This window comes from Apteryx mantelli, chromosome 8, assembly GCF_036417845.1.
Source record: "Apteryx mantelli isolate bAptMan1 chromosome 8, bAptMan1.hap1, whole genome shotgun sequence".
Classification (NCBI taxonomy): Eukaryota; Metazoa; Chordata; class Aves; order Apterygiformes; family Apterygidae; genus Apteryx; species Apteryx mantelli.
Window position 1 is genome coordinate 24,527,850 of NC_089985.1, and position 25,935 is coordinate 24,553,784.

Sequence of the window (25,935 nt, forward strand, 5' to 3'; positions counted from 1 at the left end):
GTACACTGATGCGATTTCTAGGACAGCCAACTGTAAACAGCATCTAAATATACTGAAAGCGTCCTTCCCGTAGACACACAACGAAGGCTAAAGCACAAGTGTGGCCTGGTAGGTGGAATCTGAATACATCAGAATTCAGCAATAAATAACATTAGTTGCTAAGATTAAATAATTGTTTTAAATAAACAGTTTTAAGTAATCATAGTATCAATCAAGATAAATGTTGGAAACCAAATTTGTAGTCAGTGTGGGGAAATACTTGTAACACTTTACTATAGACACTTTAAACAGTAACATTTCTTAAGTATTTTATTGCTACAAACTGGTACATCTTATCACAAAAAGCTACAAGGCATATAATAACACATACTCTATTATACAGAGTGCAATGCAGTCCCAAGAACAGCCACACTCACAGCACAATTTTTGACGTATACTCATTCTGTACTAAGAGGTAAATATTATAAGCTTATGCGATAAAGCATTTAAAATATTTACCCCACAAACATTCTTTTTCAAGTGATTAGACCAAAAATTCTTATTATATCCAACTTTCAATACACACACCAAAAAAATAAGATGCTTAAAAAAATATACAACACGATGTTTCAATAGGCTCTAACAGTCAGTTTGCTATAAAAAGCTCAACTAAAATAATCTTAATTTCATTTTAAACAAAATCAGAAACACATAGGAATTATATAAACAAGTTCTCCACAGAATGGAATGCATGCATAGGGTGGGGAATCTTATACAACTCTCACTTGAGACTATTAAAAAGTCTTAGACACTTTAGAACAGAAATAAAAAGCTGTTTCTCTCCCCCCTCCCCCCAATTTTTGTCTTCATTTTCTTGCACTTAATTATCTTCAGTGTGGTCTAAAGTGAAGTCAGTTTGTTCTTCAGTTTCTTCTTCCTCTTCCTCCTCTTCTTCCTCCTCCCCCTCAACTGGCTCATCAGCTTTGTCTTCTTCTTCTGTCTGCTGCTCCTGAGCCTGATCATTAATTTCAAAAGGATTTTCACCCTGAAGCAGAAGAACGAAAACAAATATTTTGATGTTTCAAGCATAAAGTAAAACAATGCTTATCATTTCAGTGAATGAGAAGGGCAGCCACTGAGAAGTGCTACGGAGAAAAACTCCTGAAATAAGTGCTAGAAGATTTATATTGCTCTTGTGGCAAGAAATCAAAACACATTTGATTTAAAATTGGCAACATCTCATTTTTATGCACACAGACACACACCGTTTTTCAGTGCTGAAAATCAAGATTCTAATGAACCGTTTTAAATGAAAGGAGAAGTGGCATTTAGAAAAATCAAAAGGGTGTTACACACAAACTTCAGTTTAACTTCAACACTTGGTAAATTAAAATTGCATGCTTAAATTTCAACCTTTTTATTTTATTTTTTTAAGAATTCTAGCTGCTTCCTTTTTTTGCCCCCAATTAAAAACTAATCAGAACTGAAAAAAAATCTTTTCCTTCTGTTTTTTCTTATTCACAAAGTCTGTGTATTGATTCTGAATAATTCTGTCAAAAAGACAAACTCTTCAGTAAATTACAAAGCAAATTAAACTTGGAATCAGTTATATTAACTAGCTTGAAATTCATTCCATTGGTCATTGAGAAAAATATTAAGCAGATTTCTCAGAGTATTTTAAATATATTGACACTCTAGTTGAATGATTTCTCTAACCATTTCATAAGATAATTCAGTACAAGAGGCACGTCAGCTTTCAGTTTGTTTCAGATGTTTAAGAACTATGAATAAGCAATAAGCAATAAAGAGTAAAATGCAGTATTGAGAGTTTCTTTCCCCAAATCTCTTTCATGTTCAAACAGCTGATGGAACAAGTCTGATCTCAACATATGACACTAATCACTAACTAGAGTAGGACTGGGTTTCCAAGAAAATTATTTAAAAGATAATCCAAAAAGAAAAACTGAATACTAGGCATCTTGTCCTTTTTTGCTTACTTAGAAAAGAAACATCAACAGTTTTACTTTGATTTTTATTTTTCAGGTAGAGTCTTCCATGTGGCCTAAAACCACTGAAATATTAGAAAGCTGGGAAAACCTTTAACAAATACTGCTAAAATAAAAAGGATGGCAAGCTTTCGGGTTTAACTGCAAAAAAAGAAAAGGCCTAAAACCAGATTTAAGAAGTGCTGCAATGTAAGCAGAATTCTTTGAGACAATGTTATTCCAAACCCCAAGATAAATCTGTGTGTGCACTTCGCAACTGTCAGCCTACAGCTCTTATTAATGAGCATAATCAACTGATTGCCCAATCAAAGTTGTAGCTACCACATATAAATCCCATGAATGAAGTAGTATCATAAAGAACCATAAATATTATGTTTGGCTTTTTAAAAGTAGATCCTCATACATAAGGATCAAGTATATGGAGAGGTAGTATAACAACTTATCCGGGCCCTATCCAAATCTCACAGTTGAAGTTCATGCCATCTTAGGTAAGCTGCTATTACTGTCAGGTTTCCAGTAGGCACCATGGGGCTAAGAACACCAAAGAGTACTTTGCTGAATTAGTAACAGTCTAGTAATGTCTAATAATGAAATACTAAAAATATCTATTAGCTCAGTAAATTGGTTCATGAAAGAATTGTACTGAAAGATGAGTGCCTGTGATCCACTCACTCATTTTCGGTCAGACATTAGCCAGGTCCTTCAATCTGGCAAACTCTTACAAAATGCAGCAGGCAGCAAACATCCTTAAAAGTGAACACCTACTATTTGTCAGCCAGCCAGTCATCCCCGAGTACATTAATTTGTCATCCTCCAAGCAGTTACTCAGTATCTCCATAAAGCAATCAAAATGGCTTGTACAGAATTTTTCACAAAACACAGCAAGGAGGAGGGTTGATCCCAAATTCTGGTTATGGGGGGGAAGAAGGACTTGGCTTTTACTCTGTAGAGAAACCATTACTCTCTGTATCAGAAGGTGGTACTTGCCCCAATGGAAAAAGAACTGTCCCTAATCCAACTTCAGTTGACCCATGCATCTCTTCTAAACCACACATTAAAAGTACGAACTTCAAGTTGTGCAGAGAAATCCAGCAGTGTAAGAAGAAGAAAAAAAATCTTGTTTGCCTGTGTCAAGCTGTATCAACAGGGATTGTAAAAAAAATCACGAGTTGCTGAATTGCAGTTTTGTTCTCCCTTTGTCAAAGAGATTTGCGATGTTGATGGCCTGCCTTTGCAATTTGGTACAAATTGACACAACAGCCTCCCAGGTCTTCCCTGCTCTGAAGTCCTGCTGCCACACAGCACATGACAATGCTTTCTGAAACAGTGATTTCCCCCCCCTCCCACCCCCCAAATCTAGTCTATATACCAACTCAAAACAAGCTCTTTTCAGCTGTAACCAGGATCTCCTCCTCTCCTGGAGGACTACAGGAACCAAATGTAACCATCACATGCACTGGTTCACCACATGCTGTATAAAACTACTGATTCCTTCAATCTAGTCATACTGCATCGTTACTTGCAGTTGATTATTCATTTGGATAAGGACGGGAGGTATCTACACAGCCAGAAGCCAGATGCATCTCATTGACCAGGTGCTGCCAAAAGCATATTAAGTTCAACCCCCCCCCCCCCAAGAAATATCAGTGCTAGGCAGTCTGAAAGTGGCAGTGGTCTCCTTGTCAAGACAATCTTGCTGATTCTATCTTCTTCAGTTTCCTAACCGATGAACAGCAAATTTCTGAGTCCCCCTTTTTCCAGTCATCCCCTAGGGGGCTGCACTGGACATTGAACTTGAACAGCAGGTGATAAGGAACACTGGGAGAGATGACCAGAAATACATGCAAATATTCTAATTTGTGTATTTGGTCATTTGCCATCTTTGATAAATGCATATGGGAAAGTTATCTGAACCTGATTCATGCACCCAACCATATGCACCTTTGCATGACATGACTAATCTGACATTTTAAATCACAGATAACTGTTGCATCGGCTCACACCTTGCCATAGTTATGTAACACAACATTGCTTTGTCTTTAAAAAAATCTATTGTTTTGACATTAGGCACAGGAGAAACTATAAATCAGCTGCAGGTAACTGCCAAAAATAGTCAGCAATGGTACTAGAGAAAAGTCTTTTTAGCTGGCCCAAAAGAAGAAGAAAAAGAAAAAAATGCATATACATTTTGCAAGAAATACATTCACATGTATTTTTCAGTCCATGCATTTGCAACACAGGCTGTCAAGCCTTTTAAATGTTCCATTCATGATAAGAACCGCTGCTGTAAGCTTCTCTTTTTGTATGCTGTCATAACTCCTAAAAATCCTACAGAATAAAAGTAATTGAGTAGTCTGTGGACAGTACTTTAGTATAAAGCCACATGTTGCAGCCTTTGCTTCTAAAAATAGAGGTTGGGCTCTACAGTTAACTATGATGTATATTAATGATACTGCCAGTGCTTTCCTAAAACTTGATCTTGTACAAGAGTGTCTGATCAAAAACTGACCAGATATACATAAAAAAGAAAACCAAAAATGAAAGATGGTAAATCTGAAGCTGGTAATTTTTTTCTTCAAATGTAAACTAAGCTATTTGAGACACTGACAAGAGACTGGCAAGATGCGTTAGAGTAAGAATATATTCAATGTGTTAGCCCCCTAGAAGGCAGAATCAAAAGACAGAGCACTCAGGCTTACTGTCAGCATGGAGGAAGCAGCAATATCAGAAACACTACAGATGACAATATTCCATTTTTACCTGACCATCTTACCTTGACATACAGTTCATATCGTGCCTTCACTATTGGATTATTCAAGATACTGGTAGCAGTAAGAACACTCTCCCTTTTTATTTGCTCTCTGTACGCCTAGGAAACAGATTTTATAGTGAATAACTATTATAAACCTATTTCATTTGTCCCACAAATTTGAATTCACGATGTACTGGTCAATCAGTTTCTCTAAGGCAAATTATGAGCCAATTCATAACATACATGTCATACTCATTCTTGGCATTTAAGTCCAAACCACATAATAAACTCAGTTAAGTCAGATAGAGTTTACAGGTTGTTGCTTTAGTTTGACCAAAAGATACATTCGGGTCTCGCTTCTATAATGAACTACAACTATGCATCTCTTCTCCCACACCTATACTGAAACACATGGTAGCTTTCAAATTGCATACACTGTTACTTGTTCTCATCTACAGAAAACACACATTTTTTTTCCCCCCATCAGAGCCTAATATATTCCATAACTATAAAAGCTCATATATAAATAAAACCTTAGTTTGGACATATTATTATGACAGCTGCATTTTTTTCTACTCATATTACTCTACCAACCATTCTACCAACATAGAAGTGTATCATTTTAAATTGTAACAGAAATCAGTTCCATACCACCATTACTTCTAAACTGCTCTCACTTGTCTTCAAATTAAAAAGATAACTGAAATTGAAAGAGACATCAGTCTTATCTTGCTGGAAATGTGTTATATTTTGCAATTTGAATGACAAAGCCTTTCTGACACTTAACGGCAGTAAAAAAAAAAAAAAAAAAAAAGAATTTCCCACCATTAAAAACTGAAACAAATCATTCCCAGTAACTTTCTCATGATTTTACTATTGGTAGCTATCAAGCACATCAACATTTCATTAATTGCGGGTGCATATGGGCTGGCTATTTCATGAAGCAATATTTTTACAAAGTATAACAAGGACTTCCTAGCTTTCTAAAGGACAAGTCATACCAGTAAGAACTTAAAAATGACTTGCACCAAGTACCATAACATTTTTCACTTACTACTAGTCTATACCTTTAACACTTCATAGTACAACCAACTGATCATTACCTTTTTTTTTTTTTTATAATATACCACATCTTACTTGTTTTCCTTTTGTATGATCAGGAGATTTTAAGTGCTGCTGAACAGAACTGTGTAATGCAGGAACATATACACTGCAAGCACTGCAGTGAACAGTCTCAACTTTCATCATATGGTCATCAGCAGTAACCCCTGCCAAAAAGGATGAAACATGTAATTAACACAGAATGTGCTGGGGGTGGGCAGGTGGGGGTTGTTTTGTTCTGGGGTTTGGGGGGGGTGCGTGTGTGTGTGAGAGATTGCAGATTTAAGTATTAGCTTGCCAACAGAACACACTGATTGCAAGTGCAAACGCAGCCTCCAATACCTAAGAAAAACATGGAAAGAATTCAGGAGATTGAGATGTTGACTGTACCTATTTTTAAGTAGCTTTTAGGGTTTAAATTCCAAATGAAGGCAACATTCAAATACAATTATTGCCTAAAGCAAAGATATATAAAAGATGTCTTTACGGCACTCTAGTGTATCTTCTGAAAGCCCTAAAGCAAAGGACAAAATAGAGAGGGTACAGCAAGACCAGCACACACAAAATGCTGTAGCAAATTGCCTGTAGGGCAGCCAAGGAGAAGAAACTCAGGCCAAGTCACACCTTGGGTAGCCAAGGACTGCAAAGTGCTCAAAATCCTCCTTTTGAGGCAATGTCCCCAAAACACAGCAACTATCCTCTTGATGCATCTAGATCATTCATAGAATCACAGAATGGTTGAGGTTGGAAGGGACCTTTAGATATCATCTAGTCCAACCCCCCTGCTCAAGCAGGGTCAGCTAGAGCACATTGTCCAGGACTGCATCCAGACAGCTTTTATATCTCCAAGGATGGGGACTCCCCAGGGTCTCTGGGCAACCTGTTCAGTGCTCAATCACCCTCACAGTAAAGAAGTTTTACCTTAGATTTAGATGGAACTTCCTGTGTTTCACTTTATGCCTGTTGCCTCTCATCCCATCACTGGGCACCACTGAAAAGTCTGCCCTGTCATCTTTAGGCCCTCCCTTCGGACATTTATACATATTGATAAGATTTCCCCTCTGCCTTCTCATCTCCAGGCTAAACAGTCCCAGCTCTCTCAGTCTTTTCTCACGTGAGAGATACCCTAGGTCCTTAATCATCTTAGTGGCCCTTTTCTGGACTTGCTCCAGTAGCTCTGTATCTCTGCTGAACTGTGGAGCCCAAAACTGGAAACAGTATTCCAGGTGTGGCCTCACCAGGGCTGAGTAGAGGGGAAGGATCGCTTCTCTCAACCTCCTGGCAACACTCCTCTGAATTCAGCACAGGATACCATTGGCCTTCTTTGCCACAAGGGCACATTGCTGACTCACAGTCAACATGGTTGTTGACCCCTGGGTCCTTCTCTGCAGAGCTGCTTTCCAACAGATCAGCCCCCAGAATGTACTGGGGCATGGGGTTATTCTTCCCTAGGTGCAAAACTCTGCACTTTCCTTTATTGAACTTCATGAGGTTCCTCTCTGTCCATTTTTCCATCCTGTCAAGGGCCCTCTGAACGGCAGCACAGCTCTCTGGTGTATCAGCAAACTTGATGTGGGTACACTCCATCCCATCATCCGGGTCATTGATGAATAAGCTGAATAGGATTGAACCCCGTATTGACCCCTGGAGTACGCCGCTAGTTACTTGCCTCTACCTAGACTTTTTGCCACTGATCACAAGCCTCTGAGCTCTGCCATTCAGACAGTTTTCAATTGACCTCACTGCCTGCTCATCATACAGACCATTATCATGGTACTGCTTTGTTACATGCTCTCCTTCAATGTATCTGCATCCACCTGTTGCCACTCTTCATGGATTATGCTGAATAGGTCTGTGGCAAGGTCTTCAAAATTCTGTTTGTCAAGTACCTAGCATAGAAGCATTTTTGTTTTATGACAAGACCATCTGGATAGCCAACACAGATAAGGTATCCTGCCTCCTACTTTGGGATTCCGTGCTTCATTTCTGATATTATGTGGAGTAAAAGCAGTCAGGTGGAGAAAAGGTGAGGAAACTAATCATTTTAAGGCAGGCATTTTATCAAACTCAAATAAGAATGGAGAAAAGGACAAGCAGAGTTCCACAGTATGTACTTTCACATGAAGAGCATTACTCACCTTCCATTATGTCTTTTTCAACAGCTTGAGCGTTTTCTGTTTGGTTACTTGTCTGTTGCTTACGCATAGCTGTCTTCTTGAATTTATTCACCATACACTCCTACAGGGAATCAGGAAAAAATTATAACCTATCTTTGATGTATAATTGTTTATATTCATATAGGAACCTACATGTAAACAACAGAAAACAAAAATACATAGCAGTTAATTGCTGTTACTTCTTAAGGCATTTAATTGTGTAAAAGTAACTATTTTAAGGATTCTGAATTTGCTTCAACTTTTAACAGTATATACTAGGACAAAAATATTTTCTGAAAGGAATAATAAGGACAAATTAAGCATATTTTTAAGACTAGATGGTACACTAATTACATTCCAGTGTAAAATATATAAATCAAAAAATTCGCTGGCTTACGTGAAGAAACTCCATGACTACTTTGTCAAATTTGGTTTGCTTTTGGATATGATCCAATGTTTCCTGATGAGCTGCACTCTCCAGATGTGATTCAATTTCTTTTTCTTCAAATGTTCGAAATTTGCAAAATGAGCAAGTAAATGCCATTCTAGCAAAAGAAATGCATTAAATAATATTACCATATAAGAAACATTCCTCCTTCTCCCCTCAAAATTAAGACTTGGCAACTTGAAAAGTCCAATCAGAAGCAGAATAGGAAAAGCATTCCTTAAAGGAACCTAAATAAAAGAAAGTCGTTTCCAGTATTTTACTGTTATGAAGGATAACTGTCACATGAACCAAATATAAAACAAGCCAGTCTCAGTCTGAGTATCTGTGCAGAAGATGAAAATTGCTAAAATGAAAAGTCAGGCATTTGAAAACCACAGATTCTACTTTTTGAGTGTATCCCTTACAGTGCCCAAGCTTGTGCCACCTTTTATAGTACTCTTCAGAATCAAGACAGTCCATGATTTCCTAACTAAAGTAATCAAGAGAATATATAAGCAGCAAGATGTCATTCTAAGTTAGTTTTCATACACAAAACAAAAAACCTCTACAATCTTGTAAGAAAATACTGGCCTCCTCAACACAGCTGTAGAAAAGGCATTTGCGCTATGATCATATACTGCACTGACCTAAGATAGTCCTGTACAGTGCTGGCCATTGGTCTGCCTGGCTGTGACAAGACTAATAAAAGTTACAGATCTATCTACTTATTCTTACTACAAAATAGCTCACCATACATACAAAACCAGAATAAGGTCACTTTCTAGCAGCTTAAGACAGCATGAACGTAAATCTGTTCAGCCAAAACGCACATTTCCAATGTAGTACCATTCTAAAGCTGCTTCTCAAGTGTGCACTGAGGCACTTTTAGGAGAGAAGGGGATAGGAAATTGTGTATTTTCTGATACAGCACGGGTCCAGTGAAACATCCAATCTTTTAAAGCCATGGAGGGGGGGGTGTTCTGTTTTTTTTGAGGTTGTTGGGTTTTATTTTTTAAAATCAGTCCAAAGGGGCTTTCAGGAAAGACAGCATATACTTATGCAGGGATAAAGGGAGAAAAAAAGAAAGGGGGTGGCACCCAGCACACAAGACAATAGTTACAGCACAAACCTGTATCCATCACCGTATTTTTCACTGTTTTTCTCCCTTCTACGCCTTTGCTTCTCCCTTCTGGCCTCAATTCGTCGCTTTTCTTCTTCTTCACTTTTGACTTCTCCTTTGGCATCTTAACATACAGCAAAAGGATTTTAAAATGTTATGTTCTAAAAAAAAAAAAATTCAACGTGACAGGAAAAATAATTTGTCTTTCCCCCTCTCTTTCATAAACACCTTTTATATTCTGTCAAAATGCAAAGAAAAAACATATCAAAATGGTTCAATTGCTTCTTTAAGTGCCACAGGAAATTTAGAGTTTTTTTTCCTCTCCATTAAAGAAGGCAGATTTAAACACTTGCTTCAAACATCGCAAATTTAGTAGTTAAGGGGTCACCTAGCATGTTAGTAAGAGGGTACAAACAAGTAAATGACTATAAATTAGTTCTGCAAGATCTAAGATTTCTAATTATGTTGGCAATTTGCTTGCCTTTCCTACTTCTGTTTTAGGAGCCTACGGACAAGGGGAAACACTTAGTATACTATTCAGTCAGTTGTTCTAAAGCAGCAAAAAAGGCATCACTTAGTTTTCCTTTGCAGTTCAGCCTTAGGACAAAGGTCAGCCTCAGTGAAAACCTTCTCCATCCAAACAGCAATTGAAAGGAGCACACAGCACCACAATGTAAAAAAAAATTAGAACTTGCAAAAGGTCTGTCAGACCAGAAGTGTCACTGAACACTGAAAACATTTCCAGTGCCTAATAGCTCGCACCTCACTACTGACTGACCCCAAGGTTTTTTTGATTTGTAGAAAAGTTTCAAAAATTACTCTGATCCAGACAGAAAAAAACTCCTGCCAAAAGATTTTTCTTTCTGTCATTATTTCTTCATTTAAAAAACAAAGAACAAACAAGCAAAAAACCAAAAAACCTCTCATTTCCCACTGTTGGCCTCAGGATTAAAATTTCACTTAGCACCCTACCTCCAAAGCCCAGAATGGGCAAAGGATCCCTTGTTTTACTGCTGCAAAAATCATCTGCTATGAAATTCTGTGGAGTGAAATGGCCTGTACCTCAAATGATGCATTTTATTGCCCATTCTACTACAAACCAGGGAATAGAAGCCTGACTCTACATATAAACCTAGGACTCCTCAACAGGATTCTCACTTTCCTTCAGAGCACTTATGCAAATGCCTAAGTGAATACAATTTTCAAATGTATTTATTAAATTGGTGTTAGAGGGATCCAAAGACTTGCAACGTTTCACACAAGCTTCCCTGACAATGCGCATCTGCGAAACAGATTAACTGGCAATCTATTCTTTACCAGTGTACTTGAAACAAATTAATAATTCACTCTGTGTTTTTCATTGGTTTCAAATAGCAGTCCCAGAGTTCAGCAATTTCAGTTGGCCTTGTAATCAGAGTAACAGCACAAAGGGTGTGCCAGTTTAACAGAAAGGCCATTACCCAACATGAAGAGTGTGCCCGGTACTTCAAGAAAAGGAATTCCAATCATTTGGTTGCAATTTTCCAGCATTCATTATTGAAAAAACCATATAAACAATAGTAAGGCACATAAGGAAAAGGCAACCAAAGACCATTTCAGCCTCAATACTGAATTTCCTTTCTTATGTGTCATTACAGCTAATATACACTTCAACTGGTTTTATGTAAGCTAATAATTAACCTGTTTCAGTAAGACTGCACATGAAATATACCCCCATTCTTGACAGTGGCTCTCAGTTAACTAAATCCACTTAAAAAAAAAAAAGTGACCCACCTAGAGTGAGGTTGACCAGCTAGTGGGATAACTAATAAGGTAAGTCTGAGGAACTGGTGTGATAAACAACATTTAAGTGATGGAATGCCACTAAGTATAGAAGACGATTTACACTAATTTCACAAAAATTAAAACAAGTCAAACAAGTACACCATACAGAGATGATCAGGATGCAGAGACCTGACAAGCACGTCAAGTAGAAAAGAGTGATGGATGCTTGTTACAGTCAGACAACCTTCCTCCTCATGCTCTAAGTTTATAAACTCTTTTAAAATGATACAATACTATGCAATTACTATCAGAGGTCATACATACAGGCTTACTAAATCTATTCACTCAAAGTCACACAAATACAGCATCTACAAAGTTTTACCTGACAAAGCAAACTGGCTTACCTCCAAAAGTCTGATACCCAAGATCATAAGCATCTCTTGTAAAGTCTTCATATATAACAACTGCACCACTTGTGTCCACTTCAATATCCTAATAAAGTCAAATCCATAAATTTTGTATGAAAAAATACAATATTGTTCTAAATCCAGCAAGAGACAGTGCAAATTACTATATTTCAAACAATCCGTTACTTATTATTTTATTAAATATGACAATGGAAGAAAGTGAATTAAGTATCTAGTTAAGACTCCATGGATAAAACACTTCAAATTATGCAGTTTCTCTCCAGTGCCTCCAAGTCTTTGTAAATTAGTTTCATAAGCAAAATTCTAATTGGCTTCTACATAAACAATCTGACTTCCAATTCAGACTTCTAAATGCTTACTTGAGAATATATTAACGCCTCCACCCAGCAAGAAGTTAAACAACATTTTGTCTCTCAACATGGAACCAGAAGTTATATGCTTAGCCTAACAGTTACATTTTTACATATTGTTTGCAACATTGTTTGCAACTGATCTTTCTGTAGGTGGGGACTAATCTTTGTATCATACCAGAGAACATCTGTTAACATTGATTCTTTCATTTACCATCTCTCCTTAATGCCTTGTGTCTCATCTGCTCTCTCTCATTGTTTTTTCATAATCTCCCTCTCATTGTGAACTTAATTCCTCAACCCACACAAGCCAGTAATAGATTTATGAAATCAAGCTGACTGCCTATGACAGCATGAGAAGTGCTCACATGACAGCTCTCTGTATTACAAAAATAGCTGGTGGGTCTACAAATACACTCTGAAATTAAAAATAATTAAAAATAAACTAAACATAAAATTGTTTGATAGCATTTCTAAGCACTAGCAAAAGGATTTCATTTAACTGGGAAAATAAGAGCTTTACAAAATTTCATCAACACAAAAATATATACACATTCTTCAACTGCATACTGAACAAAAAAAAATTTATTTATTTTTTTAAGTTCTAGAAATCAGAAAGTTGGATAGAAAAAATAAGTTGGCCTCCTTCACAGTAATAAAGCATTAGGATTATGCTATTCATATACACACAAGCAAGATCCTTCATTGCTGCTCTAGTTCTAACAAAGGCTACATGGAGGCCAAGATGAAAAAGTTGAAAATAAAATTAAGCTATACTACTAAATTAAGCTCTACTAAATGAAGAAAAGCTGTGAGATCTTTAGAATTCACACAGACCAGTGTTTCCCAGACCACTACCCACAAGAGAAACTATTTTAAGATGTAATCCAAACTGTGAAAAATTCCAGAACTCTTGACTTTGGCCAAGTGAGTGTGGGTTTCAAACTGGCTCTGACAAAATACACACTTATGAAATACACTCCAAATTATATATCAAACTGTGTAGGATTTTTACCATCCTAAATCTATATAAACAGTATACAAACACTAAAGCAACAATGTAAAAATGCTGCCTTCCCCAAAGAAGGTCCTTGGTTGAGTCAGATCAACATTTTTACCTCCTGTGACAAGCAAGACTTTTAAAAGTTTGTGATTTTTTTTTTTTGGTCTATTAAACCAGTCAAGAATAAGTGAACAGGTTTGTTTTCTATTCCGATCCTCATAGTTGGTGTCAAGCAGCTGGCCAAAACTGTGACTGCCAAACTCATTTATTAACAAGGTACACCCAAGGACGAACTAGCAGGCAAGAGACTGCACAGTTTTCTATTACTGGAACAGTGAAAGATGAATTCAACAATTTGACTCAGATTTCAGTTTAAATTTGCAAGGCTATAGCACAGAAAGTGACCTGTAAACAGGTACACCTGACGGCAAAAAGTGATTCAAATACAGAATCCCCAAATATACTGTGATTTGTTAGAGTTTGGGTGTTTGAGGGTGTTTTTTTTCTCTTTTTTTGTTCTTAAACAGCCATTTCATAAACAGTAACTGTTACATCGCACAGCACAAATCTGCAAGATGAATAAGAAACATGGACAATTAAACAAGCTATTAGTCACAAAGTCAAAAAGATTGGCCTCATCAATAAGACCACTAAACCAGCAAACTCTGTGTTCCAACATCAGTTGCTCTACTGAACAAACTTATCCCCAGGTGTGTGGCAGGCTTTTTTTTTTTTTTTTGGGGGGGGGGGGCAGGGATAGGATGCCTATGAAGTACTTTTCACTTCATATCAGTAAGGATTTCAGACTGCCATCAAAATAACACAGTTTCAGATAAAATGAATAAAATCAATTTACTTTAGAAACACTGAAATATTTAAGCGTTTAGTTTTTATAACTCTAGCTTAATAACTCTGAAAAGAATATTTGAGAATTATTCATCTTAATACACACTATATGAACTTGTTCTGAAACAATCAAAATGTATTTTCCAATACTGGGATCTTTACCTCTATAGTAGACTCCTGGAAAGATGTCTTCATGTCTATAAGCATAGAAAAGGGAAGGAATTTAAGTAATACAAAACTGCTCTCTAATATCACTGTCAATTCATTTTAAAGCCAAAAGATATCTGAGAAAAAAGTCTGGCTTAACATGCAGCTAAGACATTCTACATCTATGATGTATCATATTTTAATAATAATAATAAAATAATCAGTCAACCCTAGCAATATGATTTAAACAGTCTTTTATAAACAACCACCGATTTTTAATCTAACTCTGCAAAACAAGAAAGTCAAAACTGAGAGGATACTACCATTTTGAGATATATTTTCATACATATATTGCATACTATTGCATCCAATTTTGTTAGTTACTTTTGGGTAAGTTTTTAGTTTTCAACTGCATGATACTGCTTACAGCATCTTTCACTACAAATCTTAGAAAATTGTAGTAAGCCACTCATCAGTTTTTCTTTCCCCCACTCTCATAGCCACAGGACAGGCTGACTAAAAGTGCATTCTGGTAGGCACTATCTACTCCACTTCTTGAGGAAATTTCAACATTTGGTACATCAGTCCCCAAACTGTGGAAATCAGTGAGGGGGATCAGCTATCAAACTAAAAACGTTCCATCTTAAGATAGGAAAGGGGAAGCTAAGAAGTACTGAAAAAAGAAGAAGCCTTCAGGAAGCATTACAGTACAAGAAAAAAAAAATTCACTTCTCAGTGCTGGCAACTTTATTGCTCAGATCTTGCTACAACTGAAAAGAGATTTTTTTTTGGGGGGGGGGGGGGGTTGGCACAGAACTGGACAGCAAGTTGCTTTGGAACTCCCAGAAGACAAAGGTAAGAAAGTTTTGAAGGTGCTTTGGGGGGTAGGGAGTGGAAAGAAGGAATAACAAAGCTTTATGGAAATGAAATTTAAGAGTGAGATTAACCAAATACACCAGCCAATACTCAGAGTAACAACTCTAGATTCTATTTGCAATAATAGCACCTTACCAGTGCATTCAGAGGAATTATTTCCTTCACTGAGACTTTCAAATACAACAAAAATATTGTGTTAAGATCTCTTAGTCTAAAACCTGACTGAGCAAAAATCTTTAAAGCATACATATGAAAACAGATCTGGTAAGAAAAGTACTACAAAGAGCATTAAAGTCCCTCCCCAAAAAGAAAACATTTTGCAGATGGCACGTGCTCTTATTCTCTGTAAAAGAGCAATAAAGGAAAACAGAAGATCCTTCACATAGAAGTTAAGTCTCTCCTTTGGGTCACTGGCTTGACTGGTGTAACTAAACTCATCTTCAAACTTAGGTCACGGATGTTTTTATAACCCAAATAGAGTAATTTGAGGTAAGTTTTGTTTCAGCCACAAGAGTCTTCCTGTTACAGAAGCTGGCAAGGCAACTGTCAGAAAACAGCACCAAAACTGAATGGATACACAGACCAAACATCAATCCCAATATCTAAAGTTTGTCACAGACAGCATACCCCCCTTAGGCATTTGCTATGTTTGCTAACTTTTCAACTATCCTTCACAACTTATTTTGCGTCACACCTCTTCATGACTTTTTTTTTTTTTGAAAGGAAAAAAACCACACCGCTTATTTCTACAATACCACTTATCCAAGAACATACTTTGTTTGAATTTCTAACAGCAAGTTGCCTCAACAAATGTCAGTTCAGCACAAGTGTGCAGGGTAGCTAAGCAGGAGATCTTTGAGATGTAAGTCTCTGATATACCTGGATATGTATTTTACATATCTGTTTCATAATATATGAGACCAAGGTTGGTGAGTAAAGTATTAAAACTCCCCATAAAAAAGGCAGAGGAAAGTCTTCTACACACTCAGTGCCTGAAAATTTTACAGTACTCCTAAAGTGAAAGTTAAGGAAACAGTTTTGTAGTACACAGTAGCATAACTAAGATTACAAGGTTGCCCAGGAGAAGCTGAGAGACACCTTAATACCTTTAAAGTACATCTTAAGAAAATAATTCCCCCCAAACTAACATGTATTTCTTGAGTATATCTGGTACGAATTTTTGCATTGTTTATTGATCCACAGAGCTAAGTTTCCATTCCTCAGGCTTGTCAGGGAAATAATCTTCAGCAGTACATATTTAAACACCTCAATATACTCAAATTCAGCAAGTTATCTTTGCAATGAAGGAGCTATAAGAGTCAGAACAGCACACACACAGCCTTCTTTCTGTAGATTAAAACTAAAACTCCTAATAAATAAAAAGAACAAATAACTTTAACTAAATAATTTTGGCACTAATTACTCACTAGGTGATTTTTTCTGGGTCAGCTTCAAAATCGGTTTTGTCAGTTTGGGTTTCTTGATAAATGTCCCACCAGGTTTGTTATAGGGCTGTGGTATCATTTTTCTCTTTATTCCTCTTGCAGCAACTGCTGCAGGACTGGGTTTGTTATGATAGTCAACAACAATTCCAGGTCTGTGCATTCCTCCAAAGTCTCCCATATGCTGGAAATTTGTGAAATCAAGAAAAAGATATTAGTATATGAAATCAACAGAAATAAAACAATTGCACTTTAGTACACATTTTTAAATATTTCACAATAAAACTGTAAGCTGAGCAAAATCTCCATTCTGGAGCAAAACACAGGAAATTTATGCTTCCAGTTTTTATGTTGTTTTGTGTAATGGCTTTGTGAGTGTTTGTCCAGTAGAACGAACATATATATACAAACTGTGTTTCTGCTTATTCAGAACCATTGTCCAGACGATGAACATGCCCAGAGTTCATACCTCACCCTAACATCTTGGCTCCTCTCTTCAGATTCTCTAGAAAAATAACATTTTTTCCTCTTTGGAAAAACAGAGCTAATCAACCAAGTTTTCTACACTTAGGGTAGCAGCCAGCCAAACAAACAAAAAATCCCTCCCCCCCCGCCCGCCCAAAACAGTGATTTTAAAATAGAATAAAAAAGGTTGTTCAGTGTGGAACAGCATTTAATCAAAGGAAGCTTGGTCTCTTTCTTTTAGTTAACCCTGCAAGGATAGCGGCGTGACAGTGAATTCAATAAATTCAGAATTTAAAAATTACCAGTTGGTCAGGGTGAGGGGAAAGTGATACAAAAACATGTCAGCAACAGGGATGAAAAATTCTGCTGAAAGACTAATCCTTTCCTTTCCATTATTTCTGAAGTGCTGTACAGACATATATGGACACTTCCTTATGCAGGTAGCCTTTCTAGAGGCATGGATTGAATGAGTAATCTGAAGAGGGAGAAGTAGCTGTAATTTTTTCAAAAGCACTAACTCATTTCTTCATATTGACTTATATGATTAATAAAGGGAAGAAAAGAGCCCATTGACTGGATGGGTGAATTGGATAAGCAGAAATATTTGTACTGCCATGAAAACAGAATTAGTATTACACTATCGAAGTTAAAAGTACATGAAAACAACTTAAGTGTACTATGTGAAATATATAATAATTTTATTAGAAAGTTTTAAATGATAACAGACTAAAATGTACTAAAATAGGCACTTTTTCAAATTAGAAGTCCATGCACAAGATCTCCATGTTAATTCATTTAGTTGAGATATAGAACTACCTAGCATGTACATTTACACTGTATGTATATAAACTTGACACGAAGTATACGCACTTGAATAATTTCAAGTACTTTTTCTTTAAATAGTCACTTTTTTCATCATCTATCTATTAAAGGTGCAATGCATTTTAAATATGGTAATTTGTTTAGCCTTTACATTATCCTTTATTACATTAAAAAGACTAAAAAGATTAATTTCAAAAGAAAAAAATAAGGATACTCAGTTATATTTCTGCATAAAACTTTCAGATCTAAGTAAGTTCTGAAAGGAGGGCATCCAAGCTTAAGAACCTAACACTTTCAGCTTGACAAGCAGAGAAATATAAAGATGAGAATCTATTTCTAATACCGTGCTACATGCTAGCTAGTAGCCATGTGCAAATCTGCACTAAATTTGAATATGGCAACTACATTACCCAAGAATGCTGCAAAGTAAACCTCTGAAACAAAACCACCACGCAATTAGGCATTTTAAAAGACCCAGAAAAAATAATCTTCACCTACACTTCAAGCTACAAACAAGTTATATAGTTTAATATTAAATAACTGCTTCCCAAAGAAATATGGCACACTTCAGAATTTTAGAAGATAAGTTATATCTAGAGGCATAGGCAGAAAAGTGTTCACTGAACTCTTCATGCTTAGAAAAATAATAATAATAATAAATAAGAGCTGGGATTATTAAACCAAGGTAAAGGGACACCATCAACTTAAAGTTAGTACTTTTAATAGTCAGGATTTCCTTATTCTCTTCTTCTGCTTTCCCCCCCCCCCAGCTCATTTAACAGAAAGCATTACTTCTCCAAACTTTGTGATCCAGTGTTTTTGTGTACAGTTATTTTTGCTCTTTCTTGTATACATAGTTTTTAGATCCTATGCTGGAGAGGAAACCATTGTAAAGGAGTTAGAATACGTTTGCAAAACAAAATGAACACAAGTAACAGGACTAGGCACACTACCTGAAATTAATCTCAATTCTGTGAAAGGACCTGATTTCAAGTTGATGATGCCCCTTTAATCATGCTTTAATTTTAAATAAGAATAACTGCAACTGCTAAACACCTACCTTTGCCATTTCCTTCCCATCACCCTTCCATACACAAGTCAGAGTAAAAATTAAGTTTAAAAGGAGACTTGATGTTTGATAAAGCATGTGTTTAAAATATTAAAGATTTAGCTAAAAGTTTTACCTGTCCATATGTAGAAAAACAAAACAAAAACTATTCTGGCATTCACCACCTATGTTTTATTTTTACTTATACATTGCACCTTTAACCTACTCAAAACTTCAAAAGGGTTGGAATTAAACTTTTACAGTATTCAAAAATTTCCCCACCAGCAGCAAAGATGCTAGTGTTTACAAGGAGAAATGCAAGTCCTTTTAATCCCTTTTAGACCAAACCTATTACTTTTATCTTCACCTTTCAAACAAAAGGAGAGATTTAACAAACCTTATCAACTAGTCTTCTGTTACTCATTACTTTCAACAAAAAGAGGGACTGGGTACTACTTGAAGACAGCTTCAAGGGGATAAACAACATTGTCAACCATGATAGTTTGCTTGGACAAAGAAAAACACACTGTATTGAACAGTGTATTTATTTTAAAGCAGTGGTCTTGAAAGGGTTTAAAAGAGTGTCTAGTGAAAAGAATCTGAAAAGATTCTGTACTTACTCCTCGGCCTCGGCCTCTGCCTGTTGATGGTCCTCCAAAAGCATCATAGTTTCTGCTTCCAAATCCACTTTCAGGATAAGCAGGCGTTCCTCTCCCCCGAGAGCCTACAGGTGCAGGCTTCATATGGGGTGAAGAAAAACTGCTGTAGGAAGAGTAACTCTCTCTTCCTCTGTCCTCCATAAACCCAGGCCTCAATTTTGAACGGGAGTAAGGTGCTTCCCAGCTAGACCCGCCCTGGTTTCTACCTCCGAAAGAGTCAAGGCTATTCCGGTAGGAGTTGTCAAATCGACCACCATAACTACCTCCGAAGCGGCTTTGTTCGGGTTCATTATAACCATAGCCAGATCTGTACAGATCTCGCCCACCCAGAGAAGACCCGGAGTCGTAAGACTCATAAGGTCCAAACCTGGAAAAGTTGCACAGTGAGGAGAAAAAAAAGTAAGCTTACTAGTGTTATACATTTCAAAAGACAAGTTATCAGTTGACATTTATCACCTAAAATCAATTTATTACTATACTGGTCTGTACAGTTGTGTTACTGTTTATCTTGATTAGGGCTGGGCAAGCCACACTATGACCAGATAGAAAGCTATCTGAGCCATTTTTGCTACAAACAATTCTAAAGTTCAGTATGCCTGAACTTTGTTTACTTAAATTTTCAGCAACATTTACTAAAATATTATTAGAGCCCAGCCCTAGTCTCAGGAAAACAATCACCTGCAGACATTCACAGGCTAGTCAAACTGTCCTTTCTTCAAAATCATGTCCTCATATTTTAACATTTAAACACAGTTAAAAGGCGGCTTAGTTTTCAACTGAGAAAAATCGGACTTTTTTTTCTTCATAGTACAGTTGAGAGTCTTAAACATCCCACAATTCTAATTTTAAAGGAAAACATAAGTGCTCTACCATTCATATTTATACTTTCTGGAAGTTTTCCTCCCTGTAAATCTGTCTCCCAATCAAGGAGTTAATATTCACGATCTGCAGTGCATTCATCTTTCACTTGCAGACCATTAAGTCTAGCAACTCGGAATTTTGAAAATCTAACCCAATTCATGCACAGTGCATATGAAAACAGTCCATGGAATTTCAGAGTAGGATAACAAGGAGCTGAAATATTTAGTTATTTATCAAGAGTTTGCTTTGTTTTGGGGGGTGAGGCTAGATATCAATGCAACCGCTTGGAAGGGAAACACATTAGTGTCCCTACAGGGTTAAAATAGGGTGATTCAGCAGGAGTTGGGAAAGACAACCCCTTGACTGGTAAAATATAACCTTGAGCAGACCTGTAACTATAGTAAACAGAATGCCTTCATTTTAAAAGAGATTACTCTCAGAAGACCCAAAACTACACAGAAAAGACACTATCTACAGAAAGAGTCCATGCACAATATTAACGTAACATGGCAAGAGACATTTCAGTGTTCAAGTAGACATTCAACCTCAATCATATGCAGATTACTATATGGTAGGTACAGCTCATTCCTGAATCTCTGCACAGACTTTTAAGTCAATCTTAATGTTCATCATTGAGCAAATTATACTTAACTAGATGTTTAACAGAACCGTGCAGCAAAACACAACATTTTCTCCAGCCTCCCTACTCAGCACTGTCCTTGTCCAGTGGCGCTACAGTGGCTACAAACAATAATCATACAGTAGTCTGGCTACAGCCAGACAAGAATTCAAGGGCGCAAACAAGAAAACCAACAGATTATCTAAGTTTTCTTCACATTTTATTTCCTCCAATATAGAATCACTACTCTGAAAAGCATGCTACTTTGAATATGATGTTAAGGCCTAAATCAAATCAGTTGCTCCCTACTGTTTTTTAACTGAAAGAGCACCAGGAATAATATCCTAGCAGTAAATACACAACTTTAAGACCACTGCATCAAAAATTTTATTTTTAAACCAATCCATCTTACAAAGTAGCCCAGAACATGCACGCAATTTTGAGTGTAATCAGTACCTGCCAATGAAATAATCTGGACATGACTTTCAGATTCAATACCCAGGATCATTTGAGCATTGCACATTCAAACCAAAGAACACATGCCCTAAATGTTCCTTGAAAACGGAATGTTGATAGATTCAGTCTAAGACACTAAACCAGTTAGGTCTAGTCTGCTATGTGAGGAATGATACGTCAGGCCAATCAGCTACAAATTTCTAACCGTTACCAAAAAAGAAAACTTTTTCCATTTTTGTTGAAAGACACACTGTTTCACTGTCAAACTTTTCTACAAAAATGCTGATTATTACCATAATCTAGCCCTTACAGATTAATATTTGCCAGTCTTTATTGCACAGGAAGACTCAGAACAAAAATGTTCATACAAAATCATAACAACATGCCTCAGGAACACTTAAGTTAGGAAACACAATATTTTAAACTTAAATCAGATTTAATCAATTCTTGGGACAACTGAAGGATTATTTTACCTGTTACCACCACCACCACCTCCTCCGCCTCCACCTCCATGACTCTCCATCCCATAGGATTGGTTAAGGTAAGAGTCCATGGATCGTGGGCCACCATAGCCTCCATGTCCATAATCACGGTCCATGTCTAAAAAAAGAGCAGAGAAATGTTTATAAAGAAAGAAAGCAAGAACTCTTATTAAGTAATCTAGCTTAAATTCTTAACTTAAGTTTACTCTTTGCCACAGAACTTACAAACAAGACAAAATTCTCAGCTGCAGACCAATTTTGTCATTGCGCTTAGGGAAGCGGTGCCTCTTTGTCATCAGCTGAACACCTCTTAATTGAAATCAAGCTTACATTTCTTCCCAGTAGTGGATAACTCAGGATTATTGTTCCAGCAATTGGAATTCAGACCCAACTTAAATTAAGAGAACTAATGGAGAAGTCCTATATAGAATATGTCAGAAGTTAGTGGAGAACTACGACCACTTGCCTCCCTTTAAAAACTCACATGACTCACAGACATCCTCCTTCTGTACCCAATGCCACAAGAAATCTTGACACATTGTTAGAGACACTGGTTCAAGGTTACAATCTGTGTCATGTCGCAATACATACACTGTATATAGGTTCCAATCAAACAAAAGTATTTTTTCACTCTAACACCAACAAAAATCTATGCAAATCAACACTTAGTTGCAGCTGACTAATTGCACTAGAATACTGGTACTTTAGAGTTGAACTAATAATTTTAAGATATTTTTGTATCTTGTAATGAGGTCTGGAAAAGAATCAAGTTTTTTCCTCAATATTGGAAATTCTACATTAAAGTTCTGGTTAAACAGCCACTCTCAACTTCAAAGCACTAAGATGATGTGTCAGATTTGCTTAATGAATATGATCCACAGCCTTCCTGTAATACACACAGTTGACAATTCACCTGCATCCCAGTGACCAAAATTGTTCTCCCAGCACTTGCTAACATTAACTTTTGGGCAATACAAAGCCTGATGAGTCACACCTCACAGAAAAGTAGAAAGGGAAAACACAACGAACATCGCAAGGACAAAAATCTAACCAAATAATTGACCACTCTGATAACAGAAAGCATTTTATACATTTCAGAGTTTCCAAATTTGAACCATTGACTTCCTCAGGAGATAATACGAAAATAAGTTCCTTTGAAGTCATAAGAAAATTTCCTACATAAAGAACCTAATAATTCTGTGTCTATGAAAACACATGAAAATAATTGCAGTAGGTGAAAATAAGTATATACACTATTTCCTGTTTGCAGTTGCTTACTGTTAGCACCAGAGAGCCACTGTGATTTACATTCTTATGTCTGTCATCAACAACAAAAATTCTGCAAATGGTACTTAACTATATCACTGTAACATACAGACGTTCTCAGCATGCCTGGATAGAGTCTCCCAGAAATCAAGATGATCTGCTGATTTTCACTTTTAATGATCTTAAGTACTTTCTAAAAAATTCAAGACAATACTTCTCAAACATTGACCATGGAAGCCATAATGCATTTTTCCACATTCAGAAGATACAGTAAAGATTCTGCATCAAAATAGAAAAAAACTTTTCAAAATATTAATCATATAGCATCACATGACATCAACTTAAACTGCAAAAGGTTATTCTTTAAAGAAACTGCTCTGCCTTCTAATGAAAGCATCTAATATTCCTCTCTGGTGTGGCCGAATGATCTACCATATGATCCAGGGGAATGTGCTACAGATTGTCTACATAAAAATGCAGGCCAATAAAAAGAGTAAAGTAGTCAATAAAATAACTTCAGTTTCACAGAAATTAAGGTTACGTGACCCCATGGTTAAGCTCAGATCCGAGGTTTTTTTTCCAAACACAATGCATCAAAAGATGCGTATGTTCTGAAAACTGAAATATCTGACCTGAAAGCACCCAATAATTCACCCTAGTTTCTCCTGTTGCCTATTATCTACAGACACTGATGGCACAGAAGCAATTAGGTTAAGAGTTGAACAGGTGAATCATACCACTTAACAGGAGTAATGCAACACACTGACAAAAATCACTGTCATTGCAATTTGATTCTATTACAGCATAGAAGTAGCGGCCGGTGTTCTTTACATGCTAGAATTTGGCTGTTAAAAAACCAAAAACAAACAAACAAAAAAAACCACTTTCACATTTACATGCCAAAGAACTCTTCCAAAAATGTTCCAAAGCATACTTTTGAAATAAGTTTTAGACTAAAATTTTTAGCATGAAACCAAATACTAGATGTTTCCACTCCCAGAACAACGTCTGGTATCCACTCCCGCTCAATAATCTCCTTACTCATCCAAGGTTTATGTTAGGTAACATCAGCAGTGCTGCCGTAGAGCTATGTCAGTCCCTAAATCCTCAAGTCGCTGCCTTTAAGAAAGCTCCTCCTGTTCCATAACAGCAAACAACTTACTCCTCCTCTCCAAACTCACTGCACTGCATTTACCTACATTATAATACACTCCTGTTGGAAAAGGTTCAACAGAGGAGACAAAGAGGGAGACATAAGACACAAAAAAAGGTGAACAGGGATGATCACTTGCATTGTTTCCTAATACAAGAAATAGGAGGCAGCAAATGAAACTAGGAAGTACCAAGTTAAAAAAATGAATCGGATGCTTTTTCACAAAAGACCCTTAAGCCATGGAACCTCTCTGTGACAAGCTGTTACTAAAAATTTACATGGGTATCAGAAGGAACTGGATATGTTCACTGACAAGAAATTCAAAGGATGCTGAACACAAAGATAGTCTCTGGTTCAGAAAGTCCCCAAGCTGCAAACCAGTGAAGGCATATAAACATACCAAAGTATCATCTCTGCAGGTTTGTTCTATTTTTATTTTCCTTCCACATCCCCAAACGGACAGAGTGGCATATAGGACATTGGTAAGGTAGGAAAGAGAGAGACTTCTATCTGACCCAATACAGGTGGTCTTACATTCTCCTTCTGACTATTTCATTAACTGTTCCAGATTGCTGAGCAGTAGCCTATCATCCTAATCACTGACCTCCCTTTCAGTCATTTTGTCAGCTCCAAACTTTACCAAAGATAGATTCTACATTCATACCCAGAGCTTGACAAAGATATTTCATGCAAATAAGAAGTGCAATATTTCTTCAGGCATTGAGCTTTTCTTTACTTGGGAAGTTGGTTTTCCAGACAGGCTTTATCCTTAAAAGGGGAGAAAAGGTACGAGAATTGAGAAAATATTCACTAAAGTGAACCAAAATAAAAGGAATTCAATTTTTGGATTTGGTAACTGAAAGATAACCACTTGCATAGCTTTAATTACTTCAGTCTCAAGATAGCCTATTAGCTGAAAAACCTCACAACCACAGACATCAAAATCCTGTCTACGCTGTCCTCTGGGATAGTGTGAAACTTCAACTCTTTCTTCTACTTATTAGAGCAAGACAGACAGAAAGTACAAAAAAAAAAAGCAGTACACACACAAAACAGTTTACTTAGCCTGCAACCTGCTCCCTGTCCACTGCTACGTTAGCTCTGGCAGTAGCCACTGGTGGAGGTGCACAGAAGTTGATCATCAGCGTAAACTCACCAAACTAAATATGAAACATCTTCCATGCTAAGAGAAGATGTACTTAAGAGCTGGAAAACAACAGCCAGAAGTTACACTGCAGTGTCTCAAACCGAAAGCAATGTAATAGTTTGGATTCATCAGCTTCATTTAAGTTTACATAAAAACTGTTTATCAAAGAAACCTTTAAAGAGATATTTTTCATCCTTTTTAACACTGACCAAAATTATAAAAAGATATTACTAGGTTTTAGCCATCAAAGTATCAATAGTATCTAAATGTAAAATTAAAGAAAAGGTTTATATAAGTTTTTCCATCTTTCATCCAAAATATTTATCTAACTATACCAAACACAATTAGAAGATCAGCAGCTCAATTTTTAAACTATTACCTGGCTCGTAAATGAAACATTCAGGTTTTAAGTCTTTCAAAGAGGACACCCTTTAATCCCCCTTCACGTAAAGACAATTTATAAATAGCAATGAAAGCCTTGTCACCTTTTACATCATTAGAGAAATGAATCACTTGTGTCAACACACAGATTCAGCTTGCTTTGAACCTCTTCTTTGGAA

General features: G+C 36.6%; 1 protein-coding gene across 3 annotated transcripts in view; it reads right to left on the minus strand.

Annotated features, from left to right (window-relative positions):
• Positions 1-291: 291 nt before the first annotated feature.
• Positions 292-25,935, minus strand: part of ZNF326 (zinc finger protein 326) — a 29,428-nt gene continuing 3,784 nt past the window's right edge. For 2 of the 3 annotated variants that reach the window (XM_067300955.1, XM_067300954.1), the window contains 11 exons: positions 21,801-21,927; positions 19,353-19,758; positions 16,383-16,581; positions 14,095-14,129; positions 11,710-11,797; positions 9,551-9,665; positions 8,392-8,539; positions 7,977-8,076; positions 5,875-6,005; positions 4,759-4,854; positions 292-1,024 (listed from right to left, as the gene is read on the minus strand). In XM_067300955.1, coding sequence (XP_067157056.1) covers positions 860-1,024; positions 4,759-4,854; positions 5,875-6,005; positions 7,977-8,076; positions 8,392-8,539; positions 9,551-9,665; positions 11,710-11,797; positions 14,095-14,129; positions 16,383-16,581; positions 19,353-19,758; positions 21,801-21,927 — 1,610 coding nt within the window. In that variant the 3' untranslated portion in view covers positions 292-859. Of the gene's footprint in view, positions 1,025-4,758; positions 4,855-5,874; positions 6,006-7,976; positions 8,077-8,391; positions 8,540-9,550; positions 9,666-11,709; positions 11,798-14,094; positions 14,130-16,382; positions 16,582-19,352; positions 19,759-21,800; positions 21,928-25,301; positions 25,320-25,935 lie in introns of those variants that run through there. The other variant, XM_067300956.1, reaches the window with a different exon arrangement.